Raw genomic sequence first — 18,745 nt, 5'->3', positions numbered from 1 at the left:
TTACTTAACCCTGAAGGTGTTTATTTACACACCCTATCGTAAGTGGGGAGTGATTACTTACCCTGAAGGTGTTTATTTACACACTCTATCGTAAGTGGGGAGTGATTACTTAACCCTGAAGGTGTTTATTTACACACCCTATCGTAAGTGGGGAGTGATTACTTAACCCTGAAGGTGTTTATTTAAGATTACTTAACCCTGAAGGTGTTTATTTACACTCAATCGTAAGAGGGAGTGATTACTTAACCCTGAAGGTGTTTATTTACACACCCTATCGTAAGTGGGGAGTGATTACTTAACCCTGAAGGTGTTTATTTACACACTCTATCGTAAGTGGGGAGTGATTACTTACCCTAAAGGTGTTTATTTACACACCCTAGGGTAAATTTCTCTGTGGCGGTTTTGTACCCCCATCTTAGACTTGTCAAAAATTTTCTCAAAACAATATTTACAAGAAAATTTTGTACATGTATATTATGGAAATTTGTTGTATATGTACATCTTTATGTATACGTTTATTAAAAGCAATAAAGCGACCATTTTCAATTCATATGTAGAGTTTGTTTTTTCTGTTGAAGTAACAAATCTAACGAGCTTGCCATGGTAATAATGCATATGTTGGAATCATTTATAAAAAAAGCAGTCTTCTTATACTCAGAAATGTCTGAAATTAACCCAAATGCCCTTGAATCAAAAGCAGACATATCCTGAAACAAAGAATAAACATACAACACACAATTATTGAGATTAACATAATGGTACATGTTCATTTCTAAATGGAATTACTTCTCTAGTCTTGTCCTGTTTGAGTGATAGTAAACAAATTCTTCCTTGAGTAAGACCCCACAGTCACTTCCATCCATGCCAAGAAGAAAAACTTGTTTCACAATCTTGTTAAATCAATGAAGTTTAAATAAAAAACAAGAGACCCATGGGCCTTAACGGTCATCTGACAAAAAGCAAGCCAAACTCTAACAACAGTGAGACTGCTGGTAAAACAGTGGTTTTTATTTATTTGAATAAACTTGGTAGCCCTTCCTTCCAGCATCCTACAGGCCCAATATCAGCACTCTGAGCCTTTTGGTTACTGAGAAGAAGTCGTTTACAGATTTTAACATATTTGAACCCTGTGATCTTGAAAGTGGGTCAAGGTCATTCACTTGAACACATTTGGTAGCATGTCATCCATGCATCCTACAGGTCCATTATCAGCACTCTAATCATTTTGGTTATTAAGAAGTCATTTGCATATTTTAACATATTTCACCCCTGTGACCTTGAAAGTGGGTCAAGGTCATTCATTTGAACAAATTTGGTAGCATGTCATCCATGCATCCTACAGGTCCATTATCAGCACTCTAGGACTTTTGCTTATTGAGAAGTCGTTTGTATATTTTAATATATTTTACCCCTGTGACCTTGAAAGTGGGTCAAGGTCATTCATTTGAACAAACTTGGTAGCCCTTCATCCCAGCATGCTACAGACCCAATATCAGCATTCTAAGCCTTTTGGTTGTTGAGAAGAAGTTGTTTAAAAATTTCAAAATATTTGACCCCTGTGACCTTGAAAGTGGGTCAAAGTCATTCACTTGAACACATTTGGTAACACTTCTTCAAAGCATCCTACAGGCCCAATATCAGCACTCATGGATTTTTGCTTATTGAGAAGAAGTTGTTTAAAAAATTTTAAAATATTTGACCCCTGTGACCTTGAAAGTGGGTCAAGGTCATTAATTTGAACAAACTTTGTAGCCTTTCCTCCAAGCATCCTACAGGCCCAATATCAGCACTCATGGACTTTTGCTTATTGAGAAGAAGTCGTTTGTATATTTTAACATATTTGACCCTTGTGACTTTGTAGGGCTCCATGCCAGCATGCTAAGGGCCAAGTATTAGCCCCCTAGGCCTTCTAGTATTTGAGAAGATGTTTTTTGAATGAAAAGTTTACGGACAACGCACGGCGGATGGCGGACAACGACGGACGAAGCACGATGGTTATAGGTCATCTCGACCCTTCGGGTCTGATGACTTAAAAAAAAAAAGAAAAAAGATTGACAGAATCTTTCAACAAAAAGATATCAGGAATCTCAACCAACGGGAAAGGACTATTAAGTAGGCAAACATGAGGCTTGTCAAGTGCTTGCAACATTAATCAAGTTCCTCTAGAGGTTGAAATCCCTCTGTTTCACCAAAAAAAAGCGATAGATATTTTTTTCTTTATCTGCTGACCTAGTAATATACATGTTGTTGCTTGGCACTGTTGATATACTGCATCATAGTCATGAAAGGGGCATCACCTCCCATCTCAACACTTGGGCGAGGCAACATACTTTCATATCAGTTGAAATTACAGTGTGGATACATTTGTCTAGGGTAAGTGAAAAGTCTTTCTATGAAAAAACATGGAGTAGATTTACCAAAGCAATAAAGATAATGAACGGGGACCTGAAATTCACCGTTTAATCTGGTCATATATCCCAATTAATTGTAATATCTAAATAACAATCCAATACCAGTGTGACATTATTTAAAATACAACAAGAACAAATATGGAGTATTTACAACTGGGTAAATGTATCAATGCCTTCATGCGTAATACTTCAAAGCATTAAGAAATGGTGTTATGTTTCTAAATGTACATCAAAACTAAAATTCAAAATCATTAATAAAATATAAATATAGATTGTAACAAAATCAGCATAGGTTAATTTACAAGGAAACATCCTCATTTATCAAATATTATCACACACAACAGTGTTCCTTCACTTGAAAAAGATTGAAGTCAGACTCAGTCTGCAGGTTAGCAGTGTGTTATAGGCACTAATAAATTTAATAGATCAAATTTATATAACATATTCTGTCTAGGAATGACAGCACTAACATCGCATCTCTTTGGTCGTAAAAATTACAAATGTGTTTACCAACATTCTGACGACGTCTAGTTTGAATCAACAGAAGATGTGATTGACAGATAAAACCTCTTTGTTTCTCATGCTTTTATGCTTAAAAGTGATGCTTTGAGAATGAGCAGAATCATCAAAATGATGTTCAGGATTTCTTCCATATGTTTACACAATTCCATAAAATAGACTTCACTATAAATTATCACCGCAATTGTAGCAGTGAACATCACACGATGTCCCATTATCGTTACTGATTAAATGTGTTCAGTTCATAATGCGATAAGTTAGTAGTAATATATAAGAATATAATTCTGGACTGTGCCAAAAAAATTGATACATCACGGAATTTGAATCATCGAAGTTAAAAGTTGATAGAAATTTGACTTTACATATATCTTGAAGTCTTGCACAGACCTAATTGCCATGCGTAAATACCAATAAATATTATATTTTCACAAATTTGACTGTAACCTGTACAGATAAAAGCTTGTGTGATTAAAATGCATCTTGTTATCTCTTCAATGAATGTCTGTAGTATACATTCAAGAAAGCTTCACAACCGATAATACTACAACATTGTACATCAAATAAAACTTCGAAATGTACGTATAATGTAACAAGGCTGAGCCAACAAAAACCCTTTTTACAGATTTCACTCTAAAATTGCACATGATTTAACACTGGAATAATATTCTTCAGAATTCACAACTCCACAATGAAAAGTTCAAAAATTGTAAGTTAAAGGGTTGGCTAGTTTTGAAACCTTCAAGCTTTATTCCTATCTTCATGTAGTTCTCTCATCACACGAAGGACCAGCTCTTCCTGGTAAGGTAAGCCTGCACACTGGACATTAACAGGAAGACCCTTAGACCCAACACTGTCCTGTAATATAAACCAACCTAGCTACATATATAGGAAACATGTTAGTGAAATGGCCTCTGTGTATATATTAAACAACGTATTAGTGTCAAATTGCCTTAAAAACAATCATAAAAAGAAAATTGAAAGTCAGTATTGTAACCATTTGCATAATATACCTTTTTTATTTCCTTCTCATATCCGGTCTTTGTGGGGTACACAGCCAGGTTTGCTTCATCTTCAGCTGTCACCTTAGTGATAGGCATAGAGCCTGCAGGGTAATTCAACAGGTTGAAAAATACAGTGTATGAGACGCCACCTGAAACATACATAACACATAATGTGATAGTTGTTAATTCACAGGCAAACAGCAATAACTGCAAGAAAAAGACCTTTAGAGGCCCACTGAATGATTATCAGATGTTAACACAGACACAATTAGAATATGCCATTCACACCCTCCCCATTCCCCCTCCCCTCCTTTTCTTCATCTATGAAGAGAATATGGTTTCTGATTTCTCTATATGTTTGTTTTGTCTGCCCAATTTTACAACCCTTTATACAATGCCTCCTAGGATATGTATAACCAAGGTAAAACACTAGCTGGAGAGAACTTCTCTTCCACCCCATCAGCAGCAGATTAGTAAACCACAGGTCCCAAGTTCGAATCCTTGCTGATGCATTGTTATATATGTAAGAGATGTACACTTGATCAAGACATTATTGATGGCATCAATCAAAACAAAAGCAGAAAAACAAACCTAAGACATTAAACACATTTCCGCTACGGACAGCAGGGAAGGCAAAGCCAGGACAGATGAGAACATCTAGCTTGTTTGCTCTCCACTTCCTCAACATCTTCTTTTTATAGGCCTGATAGAGACCAAGGGTAAAAATACTATCTTCATACTGATATCAAATATTACATCAATTTTCACATCTAACATTAGATGACATTGTATCTATTGTCACATCTAATATTTCATTTCTTGTCACAAATAATATTAAATCTATTGTCACATCTAATGATTCAATAGTTTTTAATTCTGATATCATTAAAAAATTTAATTTTACACTTATTTTCACAACTAATATTACATTTGATCTATTGTTATATCTAACAGTGTTTAAGCTCTAACCCTTCTGGTGTTTAGGACAAATTTCTTTAAAATATTGAAGACAAACATTGCTCCATATCAAAGCTAAAATAATCTCAATTTATATAATGACATTGTACAAGCTGCATGTAATCAATACCTGAATCCTTTCTTCTACCTTCCAGTATTCTGATACAGATCTATAACAAAAGCATTATTATAATTTACACATATATCAGACATCTTTTTTCATGGCAGCTAATTTTTACATTTTTGCATCACAAAAATTTCATTAAAACAACAGAATTCGTAGAACCGATGGATGCTCCCCGGATATCACATAAAATATTGGAGGTATCAACATGAAACTTCAAAAGAAGATAGATCTCGATAAGGAGAAGTGCAGTGTACAAGAACCATACCTCTCTTTTGCCTGCTCTCATATTCTCATCTGTCTCCACTTGTATTCTCATCTGCTTTCCCTAAATTCTCATCCATTTCCACTCATATTCTCATCAGCCTTCCATCATATTGTCATTTTCATTTGCCGTCCCTCATATTTTCATGTCTGCCCAAATATTCTCATCTGTATCCCTTTGTATTCTCACCTGCCTTTCCTCATATTCTCATCTATCTGCCTTCGTATTCTCATCTGTCTCCAATTGTATTCTTATATGCTTTCCCTAAATTCTCATGTCTCATCTTATATTCTCATCTGCTTTCCCTCATATTTTCATGCCTGCCCTCATATTCTCATCTGTCTGCTCCCATATTCTCATCTGCTTTCCCTAAATTCTCATCTGTTTCCCCTCATATTCCCATCTGTCTGCTCCCATATTCTCATCAGTTTCCCCTCATTTTCTCATCAGCCTTCCATCATACTGTCATTCTCATCAGCCTTCTATCATACTGTCATTCTCATCAGCCTTCCATCATACTGTCATTCTCATCAGCCTTCCATCATACTGTCATTCTCATCAGCCTTTCCTCATACTGTCATTCTCATCAGCCTTCCCTCATACTGTCATTCTCATCAGCCTTCCATCATACTGTCATTCTCATCAGCCTTCCATCATACTGTCATTCTCATCAGCCTTCCATCATACTGTCATTCTCATCAGCCTTCCATCATACTGTCATTCTCATCAGCCTTCGATCATACTGTCATTCTCATCAGCCTTCCATCATACTGTCATTCTCACCAGCCTTCCCTCATACTGTCATTCTCATCAGCCTTCCATCATACTGTCATTCTCATCAGCCTTCCCTCATATTCTCATCAGCCTTCCCCCATATTCTCATCCGTTTCCACTTGTATTCTCATCAGCCTTCCCTCACATTCTCATCTGCCCCGTTCTGTCATTTTATACTTACCCTGCACCTGTCATACACTTATTGATAATATACAACATACGGTCCTGGAAAAGAAGGGGTAAATTATAATTAGTTGAAGTGCTGAATTGAAAATGAACACATTTTAATTCCATATGTCATAATAATTTATCAATTAAAAAAATAGTTAATTATCAAAATAAAATAAGTGATTTGACACAGTTATGGTTAACTTAACTAGAAAAAGGCTGTAAGACATGATGCCCTCACTAGTCCTATGAAAACCAGAAACTAATCAAGTGTGGTAGACTTGGTGTTATGATACTATGGGGTAAATTTAAATTGAATAAGTTTTGAGATCAGCATCAGGAAAAACTAGACAACAAAGAGCTGCAAAGCATGTCATTATCCCTCGCACTCAGCTGTTGGTGTAAAACACAAATATGACGTATATATACACCAGTATAACAATATGTGACATCATTCATTTATGTACTACTACTTTCACCTGAAGATCTAATACAGCAAAAGCTCCAGTGCAAAATGTAACATCTTCTTTTGTCAATTATCAATCAAATTTCCTTGCCTCTCTTCAACTTCATAATCATATATATAACTATATCTTTTATATCCTGTGTGTTTGACTTGATATTTGAGTAGAGCTTAGAATTGTCCATGAACAAAATTTATGCCACACTCTATAAGCTCTGGATCAAAATTCATTTCTTCTTAAATCAAAAGTCTGGACCACACCTATGGACCGAGAGGAGCTGTTTTTGCTTTTAATCACACGAGATTTGAAAATTCACCTGAAAAAATATTGATAATCCTTCATTCCTGAATCCATGAAGATTGCCTGTTGGCAAAATGTTTTTTTCTGATCCGTCTTTGAATTACAGTAACTGTACAAATAATACTTACACCAGCAAACTTTGACAAAACCCAGCCACCTAATATGCTCAGCCATTTTGGTAGGATGAGGCTGAGGTGAGCTAGCTGGAGAGTGGGATCAACCTGGTCATTCTTCCTGAAACAAGACACCATGATTAAATTAGTGATGAATTTTTTTATAGTTCAAGGGAATCACTATGTTACCAATTAAGTTCAAATGAATAAAGACAAATCTTGTTAATTACCATGTTAACCCTTACTTACCACAGTCACCACCCTTACTTACCAGTGTTTATCCTTACTTACCAATCTCCACCCTTACTTACTACAATGCTTACCCTTACTTATCACAGTCCCCTACCTTACTTACCACAATGTTTACCCTTACTTACCACAATCCCCATCCTTAATTACCACAATGTTTATCCTTACTTACCACAACCCCCATCCTTACTTACCACAATGTTTACCCTTACTTACCACAATCCCCATCCTTAATTACCACAATGTTTATCCTTACTTACCACAATCTCCACCCTTAATTACCACAATGTTTATCCTTACTTACCACAATCCCCATCCTTACTTACCACAATGTTTACCCTTACTTACCACAATCCCCATCCTTAATTACCACAATGTTTATCCTTACTTACCACAATCTCCACCCTTAATTACCACAATGTTTATCCTTACTTACCACAATCCCCATCCTTAATTACCACAATGTTTATCCTTACTTACCACAATCCCCATCCTTAATTACCACAATGTTTACCCTTACTTACCACAATCCCCATCCTTAATTACCACAATGTTTATCCTTACTTACCACAATCTCCACCCTTAATTACCACAATGTTTATCCTTACTTACCACAATCCCCATCCTTAATTACCACAATGTTTATCCTTACTTACCACAATCCCCTACCTTAATTACCACAATGTTTACCCTTACTTTCCACAATGTTTATCCTTACTTACCACAGTCCCCACCCTTACTTTCCACAATGTTTATCCTTACTTACTACAATGTTTATCCTTACTTACCACAATGTTTACCCTTACTTACCACAGTCCCCACCCTTACTTACCACAATGTTTATCCTAACTTACCACAGTCCCCATCCTTACTTACTACAATGTTTATCCTAACTTACCACAGTCCCAACCATCCCTAACCATAGTTCCCACCCTTACTTACCACAATCCCCTCCTACTTACCACAGTCACCACCATCCCTAACCATAGTTCCCACCCTTACTTACCACAATCCCCTCCCTACTTACCACAGTCACCACCATCCCTAACCATAGTTCCCACCCTTACTTACCACAATCCCCTCCCTACTTACCACAGTCACCACCATTCCTTCTTAATACTTCCCTTTATGTATGTTTTATACATCAAACCAAAAGTTGTTAACCGCATTGTGTGAAATAGCCACAGATTTAATGTTTCTGTTACATTCTAGAAACTAACTGTTTCTGTTTTCAGTTAAACATGAAAGATTCAAGAGATTGTTATTATTCAAACCATAATTTAACTTTTCTGACCATCCCAATCAAAGATTTCAAAGGTGTTGATGAACACTTCCAACTCATCTGAAAGACCATTCAAAACAGAACAGTTGAATACTTGCAATATTTCAACAAAGGAATCTCCACCATCTCCAAACGTAGACAACATGTAGAGTTCAAAGCACTCCTTTATGTCTGGAGGATCAAACTGGACAATCTGTAACAAAATAACATCAATTTAGAGAAATTTAATCCTGAATTATCAGTGATAATAAACAAGAGATCTTAGCACCAATCATGGTATGATTTATATTACTTCCTTTGATCCTTTTTGTTCATTTCTCTTCCTTCCTCTGATTTGCTCCGTTTCTTTTCCAGAAAAAGCAATAACAAATATTCATTGTTAAAATCCAAGATACCCCTCCCCATAGCAATACAAGAAACCAAGGAGACCTACATATGAAAAATGAGAAATATCAATTTACTACTTTTCAAAAAATGGCAATAACAAACTTTAATTTTCACAATCCAAGATACATGGTTTCCTGTCTAATATGAATAGCCTAATGATATTGGTTAGCTAATGAAACATACATGTATAGTGATATAAATCATTTGGTCTTGTGTCTTATCGTTAGCACAAACAGGGATTAAAAAATTGTTTTCAGTTGTTTGTGCTAAGATAAATATCTTCTTAAATACATCTATACCAAAACAATGATTCTTATTCTCAACATCAACAAGATGCTTGTCACAGGGATGCTACAACTGTTACAATGTACTGCATAGAGTGGAGACTTTATCAATAGTAACCATACACATGTTTATCAGTTTTCTCTTGGAATCAATTAATGTACAGCATTTGATATATCATTTTTGACTGAACTTATTCAATATTGTCTCTGCTAAGTCAACTCACAGTGTGGCCTCTGTCCTGCAATATTTCTGTTGCCATGGTAACAGCTCGTTGACAGGCAGGGACAGGTGTAATATATCCGTTGTCTAGGAAGTAACCAATCCGCAATGGTCGTTTCTCTTCAAAAATCTGCAGAAAAACAACAGAAAGTGAATGTTCTTTCTCAAACATAATTTGAATTCAAAACTTGATTATATACACTTTTTGAGTGGTAGAAATGAATGTATTATATTTCTCCTTTTGAATTTTAGGAAATTAATGTTTTTTTTAGTATTTTTAGTAATCTCCTAAGTTTCAGGATAGATATTCCACTATTGACTACAACTGATTGCCAACATAATCTCTTTTAAAATTACCATTTAAATATTTCATTGCACCATGAAATTTTTACTTCATATAGAATGTTTAAATCTAATTTGCCAATACATCCTAAGATTCTTTATAAGAAAATTACCCATGTGTACATAAATGACTATGTAAGCTACTAATTTTAGATTAACCCTTTCAGCGCCATAGGTGACTGAAGTCGACAGGCAGACAGGCCACCATAGGCGACTAAAGTCGACATGCAGACAGGCCGCCATCGGCGACTAAAGTCGAGATGAAGACAGGCCGCCGTAGGCGACTTTGGTTGACAATTTTTATATCTTTATTATACATACTCTCAGAATAATACTTAAATTTGTAGAGTTTCATTTCTTATATCAGTAAAGTTTCATTCAGATATATGTTACACAAGTGGTAAACTAACAAGAGAACTATAAGGCAGAATAAATACATTCCTGTCTATGCCAAGCAGAAATATATCATGGTATCAATATAATTACAAATTTGGTGAGAAGTATAAGATTGCTACTGAAAAAGCTCTATCTCACATTATTAAGACACAGCTGACCAGGGATGTTTAATATAGAGGTGTCCCTGAGTTTACCAAGTTGAAAAGAAAGTCATTGAAAGCTGAAGGAAAAGCTTAAGGAGTAAGGCATGATAAAACAGATAAAGAGAATGAATTGCTATCGCTCATTAAATAAATGCCAAGTTGAAGGCCACAGAAGTTAACAATACTATATGATTTGCTGATAAAGCATGCCATATTTCAAAGAGATCAATCAAAATCTGACAGAAGCAATCTCTGGAATGCTGCAAAATGCAAAGAGCAATAACTCTCCTAAAATTTGTTGATACTAAATGTCAGGTAAATATGAGTTCAACTAATAGCTACAATACCATCAAAGCTTGGAAATATTGGGTTAGAAACTTAGATGACACCTGGTCAAACTTAACAAAATACTGTTCAGGCAAACATAACTTCATGTAATGGAAATGAAGCCTAAAAAAGTTGAAAGCAATCAGATTTAAACTACCTGATAAGAAAAGAGAACTGCAGGCAATATTTCAATGCTGAAAAAGATAAAGGTCAATAGCTCTTCAAACAAGAGGCATAGTGACCTAATAATAGTCATTAGAGATAAGCAATATTGAATATAAAAGTTATAGGGAAAACCGCTTTCAAGTGTCATGAAAAAGAAATTGTAACATTAATAATAGCAAGACTTAGGTGATATGTTTTAAACCCTTGGGGATCAGCCAGTGTCAATACCATACCCTCAATGTAAAACCAACATACAATGCCATATCTTCAAAATTATATGAATTTTTTAAAAATGTTTTAAGTCAACATAGAAATCATTAAAAATCAACTTAATACCTCATTTCTAAACTGGATTGGGGGACAAGTAGGATCTTGATCAAACATTGCTGGAATTAGTAGTGATTTCATTGCAGTGACGAGACCATCCACATCACTGGCTAGAGGTCCTCCTACTGCTCCAACTGTTATACAGAAATCAGTCATGGCATATAGCAATATAAACAGTGTGGATTCAGACAACTCTCATTTATCTAATTTTGTTACACTTTGTAATGAAAATCATTCCTCGTCATCTTGTTTTCTATTTAATTCAAACCTGTGTAAGTGTCACATACGTAGAAAAAGATCATATCAAACATAAGATCGTACACGTAGTAAAATATGTATCAACACATACACACTTACATCCTTCTGATGTCCATTCATCAAATATCAACACATACACACTTACATCCTTCTGACGTCCATACATCAAATATCAACACATACACACTTACATCCTTCTGACGTCCATACATCAAATATCAACACATACACACTTACATCCTTCTGACGTCCATACATCAAATATCAACACATACACACTTACATCATTCTGACGTCCATACATCAAATATCAACACATACACACTTACATCATTCTGACGTCCATACATCAAATATCAACACATACACACTTAAATCATTCTGACGTCCACACATCAAATATCAACACATACACACTTACATCATTCTGACGTCCATACATCAAATATCAACACATAAACACTCACACCCTTCTGCTGTCCATTCATCAAATGTCAGCCCTTCTACAATGAATCTATATATCAAGTTGTTGGTAGTTACAAGGGATTGCCTAATTTCTAATTACACATATCTATCTTTTTTATTTTACTAAATAATGAAAGTTCTCTGCTTTTCAATACAATCACATTAAGCTTTGAGAAAAGGTGGCTATATCATTGTATGAAAGTCTAGACAATATCTGTATACTATTCCCAGGTAAAGCTAATATGGTTAAAAGTAAATTGTACCTGACCTTTGACTCTGAATCATCAAACAAAACCTAGTGTCGATAATCATAATTGTGTGATAATTCATCAAATTCCAATAAAACAATCATCATTGTAGAATAATTACAAACACTTTCATTTTACAACCTGTGACCTTGACCTTAGATTCCCAGCATTGAAACACAGATAAAATACTTACTCAAGGGCTGACCACATTGGAATGGCAGCATATTCTGTTTACTGTAACATAAACATAAAATTACAGAGATGGTCATGATCAGACAATTATCTTAATACTCCACTGACAACTGAAAGATTTTAAACAATTTATGATGAGTAAATCAATTCTGATTCACCATGCATGCATACCCGGTAATCATAGACAATTAGCTGGTATCTCTTACAAATTCTGTATGATACTGTCAAAAGTAAAAAGTATTCTTCCTTCTTCAGAAATCAATTTTGTTACAAGTGAAAACATTCAGAAATTATGTTAAGAGTGTTTAGATTTTTATCGTAGATACTGACACTGTTTAACAAATACATATCATTATGTCACAGCATACAGGAGGCTCATTGTGTGCCATTCAGAACAATTAGGGTAAAAATCCTTGCCCATGAACACAATTACAACAGCATGTACCAGTTCATCTCTCTACTACCTGAGAAACACAAACGGACACAGGTAGGAAGTGATAAGTCACTCACCTCGGATTTTCACCTGAGGTTACGTAGGCCATTTCTCTAACCAACCAAGCTATAATTGTAACCCCAAAATACAATTGATTATGTTACAATGAAGAGATTGTCGATGCATTGTCTGAGGCTGTCAAACCTTTTTACCTTAGTCTTCCTACAGTTGGTTTCAAGCCATACACGCCACAGAAGTGACTTGGTATCCGAATGCTGCCCCCTATGTCTGTTCCGAACCCCAAAATGGATCCTCTAGTTGCTATGAGTGCTGCCTCGCCTCCAGATGATCCACCCGGTCCTCGTGTTAAGTCATAAGGGTTTTTAGTCTCACCATAGATGGGATTAGAGCATTCATAAGTCATCATTGACTGTGGAATATTTGTCCTCACAAATGGAATGGCACCTTGCTTCTTCAAAACCTGTGGACAGAGGCAACACATAATGGTACATTTTGTAAAATCACTACAGCAAATAAACGGACAATTCCATGGATAGAAGACTGACACCAAACTCCTGCTTACTCAATAAGACCATTGAAACTCATACTTACTCCACAGGAGGCTCATTCTCAGTCAGTATTAGACCCTCACCCACCTCATTCTCAGTCAGTATTACACCCTCACCCAACTCATTCTCAGTCAGTATTAGACACTCACCCAACTCATTCTCAGTCAGCATTAAACTCTCACCCAACTCATTCTTTGTTAGTATTAGACACTCACCCAACTCATTCTCAGTCAGTATTAGACCCTCACCTAACTCATTCTCAGTCAGTATTAGACCCTCACCCAACTCATTCTCCGTCAGTATTACACCCTCACCCAACTCATTCTCAGTCAGTATTAGGCCCTCACCCAACAATGTTTGCTTAGTCAATGAAAGAACCACACCCAACTACAATTTACCTTTATAAGAGTATTCTCCTCAGTAACACAAAGGTCAAGATAGGCAGACATCCCACCTGTACAGTCATAACCCTGCAAATGGAAGATGATTACAAGTATCAATATACCATTACATCGTGATGTATACAAGATTCACAATGAACTTGTGCTGCTCGCCGAAGTGTTGGTCAGCCATTGGTGGTAAATGCACTTCTCCTTGACACCAAAGTGCAAGACCTAACTCAAAATAATAGTTCTCCTTTACACTGAGTTTGACACTTGACATCAAAAGGCATGAATTTGACACTCTCAGATATAACTTATTTCTCTATTTAAAATGTTCTCCTTATTCTTCATAAGTATGACTTTGTATGTGACGTTGAATCTAACAGGAATGACGTTGACATTGCCAGATATAACCTAACTCTAAACAAAAATGTTCACATAGACTGATAAATATGACCTTAACAATGACAGTGATGACCTTGATACTAACAACGTACCTCTAGATAGAAGTTTTCCTTCACACTGATAGGTATACCATGAAGCGGTCCTTTCCTTCTCGTGCTCATATCCCTCTCCAGTGCTAAAGCCTGTTATATCATTATATGGTCTATACAACAATCTCTACTCTAAAAGTCACCAACCAATCTAATTTTTATACAACAGTAATTCCTTAACAAATCTGCAACAAAAATCAAAATGTAAGTTATCTCCAATCTTCTGAACATTGAATTTCTTTAGACTTGAATGCTGCCAGAATTAATGGGAAACTATATATATTCCATAAGAAAGCTAAGTCAAGGCAGTACATCAACAAATATGTTTTTTTACTTAATGGAACAATGCAGTCTTCCAGCTGTAATATTTGAACAATGTACTAAGTTATGTATGGTGATAAATCATTGGTCTTTTTTCATACCTTGTGACACTTTCATAAGCTTTAATAGCAATGGAAAGTGATTTCTTTCATTTCTTTTTCTTTCACTTTTTAAACTTTACCTGCAATATTTTTTAATGTTTGAGTGTGAAAGTAAATAATTATGTAATGATTTCTCATAAGATGTACACATATTTGCTTTATCATCATGGTAACCCTTTAATGTGGCATTCAAAGGCCAAAGGAATTTTTTAATGCTGAAAGGAGAAATTCCTCTTCCCCGAATACCAGGTGTCTGACTGTAGTATGTTTACAATGTAAAGAATTCAGTCACAGCCAAGGGGTCACTATTGTTTTTTAAATGGTCGTCCAGCAAAAATAATTTATAATAAATACTATTGTATAGTTATCATATCTGTATATATTTAGATTCTGTCCTAAGTTATATTTAAGCATTAGTATTTGGACTCTATTCCAAAAATTGTCTTTGAAGCTTTTGGGTATTGGGTGATTCTAGCATTTTCACTATTTGAACAGGTAATGCAATGGCCAATATCAGGCTGATCTGACAAAAATTAGGTGAGTTTGTGACACTGTTGGAATAATTTGAAATCTGAGACCAGTGTTGAAAGGCAATTATTTGTAATTTGTTACATAAAGTTTAAGTATATTAACATACCTCTGCTTCCCATATTGGTTCAACAACACAATTCAGGTGTTCATTGACTTGAATTGCCTGGAAAACAAATTAACAAGGTTGTTGTAGAAATTTCATGCAAAAATTACTATCTCATATCAGACCTTCATAAATAATTCTGTTTCAGCATTTATTGATGATAATTATAGCATGCATAAAGGGATGGAACATACCAAGAACTTGGTAGGAAAGTCCTCATTCTTTGTGTATATTACAATCATACCAATCATTATTAAGTAAAATTGAGGAAAAACACAAACATTTAATGTACACCATAAACAGAAAAAAATAGGTCAAGATAATACAGTAAAACTCTGACTAAACATGATACAGAATAGTACATCTTTATCATCATCAGATGTTTCAAACATTTATTAACCAAATTTATTTTGTCATATCTCAGCTGTTCACTGTCCACCCTCGATCAGTTTGAAAACATTGTGTAATTTTTTTATATGGTTACTGAGCACAATATTCATTAAATTGAAGATCAAGTGAATAACAACTGCAATTAGTAACACAAATACACAACATACATTTTAGAAAAATGTTTGAAATGCTTTAAACAACTACCTTGGAAAGGTCACATGACCAAGTGTTACCTTAGACAGGTCATATGACCACTTTTTTCCTTTGACAGGTCACATGATCTTCTATTACCTGTGACAAGTCACATGACCAACTATTAACTTTGACAAGTCACATGACCAACTATTACCTTTGACTGGTAGGCATGAAGCACATCAATACAACGAAGTCCTCCATCCTGTAGCCTTTGTCTGAGCTCTTCAAATGGCAACTCCAGGATAGCATTCCTCTCTGTTAGTGTCAGCTGGAGAAAAAAAAACACACAAACTAAATAATATTGTTAATATTTGTATTGGAAGCATTTGTCAGTGTTACCCTTGGTATTAAAACCAGAGGTACAATGTACCCCAATAATGCATTCATATAGGGGAGTCATTGAAAACAAGGGGTACAACTTTTGAATTTTGACAATTTTATGGTTTTGTTCCCTCATTCAAGGGTAATGGGAAACACTGATGCATGCTGAAAAAATAAAAACAATTTTTTTCTGACTTTATATTGCCACAGACTCAGTGTGTTATAAGCCCAGACTACTTCATAACTTTTCATAATTTTATCAGCTGTGTGAGTGGAAAATTTTACAGACTTAAACAAATTTGGAGACAGAGCCAGTAGCCATCTAAATTTAAGAGCGATGACCATTTCTTAACCAAATCTGCTTTTAATGTTCTGTAATGATCTAGATTTTGATTCTGGCCTAGCTTGATTTTGATTAGAGTATTAATTTTAGGGAAATAAGAGACAAATTTTTAATCAGATTGCTAATACTGGCCCTTTTTTAGGCAGTTCATAAATGTATAACATCCTTAAAAGAATTCAGGCTCTTGGAATATATCTTGGACAAAAGTGACTCAGTAACTCACGCCATTTTGCTCCAGATGTTCCGCTAGCTTCCTACATGCTTCTCTGCAGGAGTCTCTCTTGTCCCTGATCCTGTGATTTCGCTTCTTAGACTTTCTAAGTTTTCCTAAGATAACTGCTCCAATCACACAAGTAGTTGTCACCGTCAAAATGACATAGACGTTCTTTCTGATAGGTTCAGGCACTTCAAACCTGTAAGGCCAGTAGACCTTTAATTTGTCCATCTAGTGTAATAAACAAAAGAAGTTTTAATTTTCATATATCATACAGTTCAGATAGTTTCATCAGTATTCTCTGTACATAGCCACCATTAAAAGAGAAGTCTTTGTAATTTTGATATGCCTTTGCTTTGAACTGATCCCATAATGTCTAGTGTATCAGTCAATTGCTCTGAAAAAAGGCTGCACAGAAATTCTCTCTAGTCCTTTATGTACAGATGTAGGAATTAAACAGCATTTTAACAAGTTCACAAATTTTACCAAGTTTACACAAATTACCATGTTTACAAATCTTACTAACTTTACACAGGTTTATACACAAAACCAGTTTCATACATTTTAATAGGGTTACTTTCAGGTAGCCTGACAGAAACAGTTGAGGTGGTCTATAAGTATTCAATAATGAATGTTTATACAAACACTGGATGGTGGAAAAATTAACATGGAGTACCCATGGTGGGGGGGGAGGTGGGTCTTAAACTGTGTGTGCTGAATATTTTAGGCTCAGTCCCAATCTATGCCTGCTTTTTCTCTTGCAGACTCAGCTGGTCAAACTATTTCATTCAAAAAAGTGAGCATAGATCAGAAATGTAAAGCGTTCCTTCATTCCACATTCCAGCAATGTTATAAATCATATTTTGCGCGCTCTTTTGAATATCTACTTTCACTTTCAAACCACATATGCGATACTAATTTAACTCAGTAGGTACCGTGAATACGTGAAGTCCCCTAAACGCTTTTTAACACAGTAAATGCATACTTATTTGGAATATCAAGGTAACTGATAAATGAATACTGTCAATGCGAGTTGTCCAAGCACAGACACAGATTGTATTCTGATTCTGCGGTCCATGACTGCAAATCACGTACATATTTAAATCTCAACTTTTGTGCGTGCCTGATGCAATGTACCTGTTTACAGTTATATCAACGTAAGTACATTCATATGTAAAAACACTGAAAATGAAATGGAATAAAAACAGGAAATATTTCTGTACCCAAATCATCTTAAAACCAACACAATCCGACCTCAATACAACCTTTGGACAAACACCCCGTATATCTCTTGCCTTGTAATGTCGGTTATCGTCCGTTATCGTTCATCTAGGTAATGGCGCGTCGATTTAACCCCCTCACTACCATATACTATACCATACTATCACTTACTACCACATACAATCACGTGCTATTAAATAATGTTAATTATGGATATTTCAAAAAAGCAATTACTTCATTTCGTTAAAAATATGTACGATCTAAGCGATGACTATAGCGTCAATGCAGATGGGTTCCGAATTATTGAGTTTTTTTGTACTGCAGTTGTCTCCCCTATAAAGTGTATTAGTTCGAGATGTACTTGAATGGTACGTTTACCTCGGAATTTAAATTTAAAAATTAAACGCGAATAACGCACATTTGTGCGTGAATGGGAACCCTGTAAATCCATATTGTTAATCTGTTTTTCTTTTGATAATATTGATATACCACAAAGAGTACTTTATCTACTTAATTATGTGTTAAATTGTAATAAAGTCTTATACTGAGCGTACGATGGACATGTCATAATATATTTATTAATATTGTCACGTGGTTGGTTGGTTAACAGGATTTCCGTCTCCGTGACTCCTCTCGTGTCCGGGTATCGTCTCACCGACGAACAGAGAAAATCCATAAAGGGATCTTTTATAATTAACACGTTTTTTGGTTGTCCCGTCTTCAAAAAAAGTTTCCCAGTTAAATT

The 18,745-nt window shown here is 35.3% G+C and overlaps 1 protein-coding gene across 1 annotated transcript; it reads right to left on the bottom strand.

Moving 5' to 3' along the window:
• Positions 1 to 2,446: 2,446 nt before the first annotated feature.
• Positions 2,447 to 18,227, bottom strand: LOC132560503 (fatty-acid amide hydrolase 1-like). Its single transcript, XM_060225168.1, has 17 exons — positions 18,075 to 18,227; positions 16,789 to 17,010; positions 16,056 to 16,169; positions 15,320 to 15,376; positions 14,264 to 14,353; positions 13,782 to 13,853; positions 13,027 to 13,295; positions 12,383 to 12,423; positions 11,228 to 11,352; positions 9,523 to 9,648; positions 8,722 to 8,820; positions 7,112 to 7,213; positions 6,233 to 6,276; positions 5,019 to 5,058; positions 4,523 to 4,634; positions 3,941 to 4,080; positions 2,447 to 3,785 (listed from the first exon to the last, which is right to left on the bottom strand). The coding sequence occupies exons 2-17, from the start codon at positions 17,008 to 17,010 to the stop codon at positions 3,669 to 3,671; spliced, it is 1,770 nt and encodes a 589-aa protein (XP_060081151.1). The 5' UTR covers positions 18,075 to 18,227; the 3' UTR covers positions 2,447 to 3,668.
• Between the last annotated feature and the right edge of the window lie 518 nt (positions 18,228 to 18,745).

The sequence above is a fragment of the Ylistrum balloti genome, unplaced genomic scaffold (assembly GCF_031769215.1).
Source record: "Ylistrum balloti isolate Yb309-2 unplaced genomic scaffold, AGI_CSIRO_Ybal_v1 Utg371072, whole genome shotgun sequence".
In the NCBI taxonomy this organism is placed as follows: Eukaryota; Metazoa; Mollusca; class Bivalvia; order Pectinida; family Pectinidae; genus Ylistrum; species Ylistrum balloti.
This window is presented reverse-complemented; position numbering and strand designations above follow the sequence as displayed.

What these genes read in the sequence shown, in the direction of transcription:
- LOC132560503 (XM_060225168.1), bottom strand. Translation starts at nt 17,010, where the DNA reads ATGGACAAATTAAAGGTCTACTGGCCTTACAGGTTTGAAGTGCCTGAA. An exon ending in AACATCTGGAGCAAAATGGC is followed by an intron (nt 16,170 to 16,788) that starts GTGAGTTACTGA and finishes TTTTTTCTCCAG; the next exon opens with CTGACACTAACAGAGAGGAA. An exon ending in AAGTGTATGACAGGTGCAGG is followed by an intron (nt 5,059 to 6,232) that starts GTAAGTATAAAA and finishes CTTTTGTTATAG; the next exon opens with ATCTGTATCAGAATACTGGA.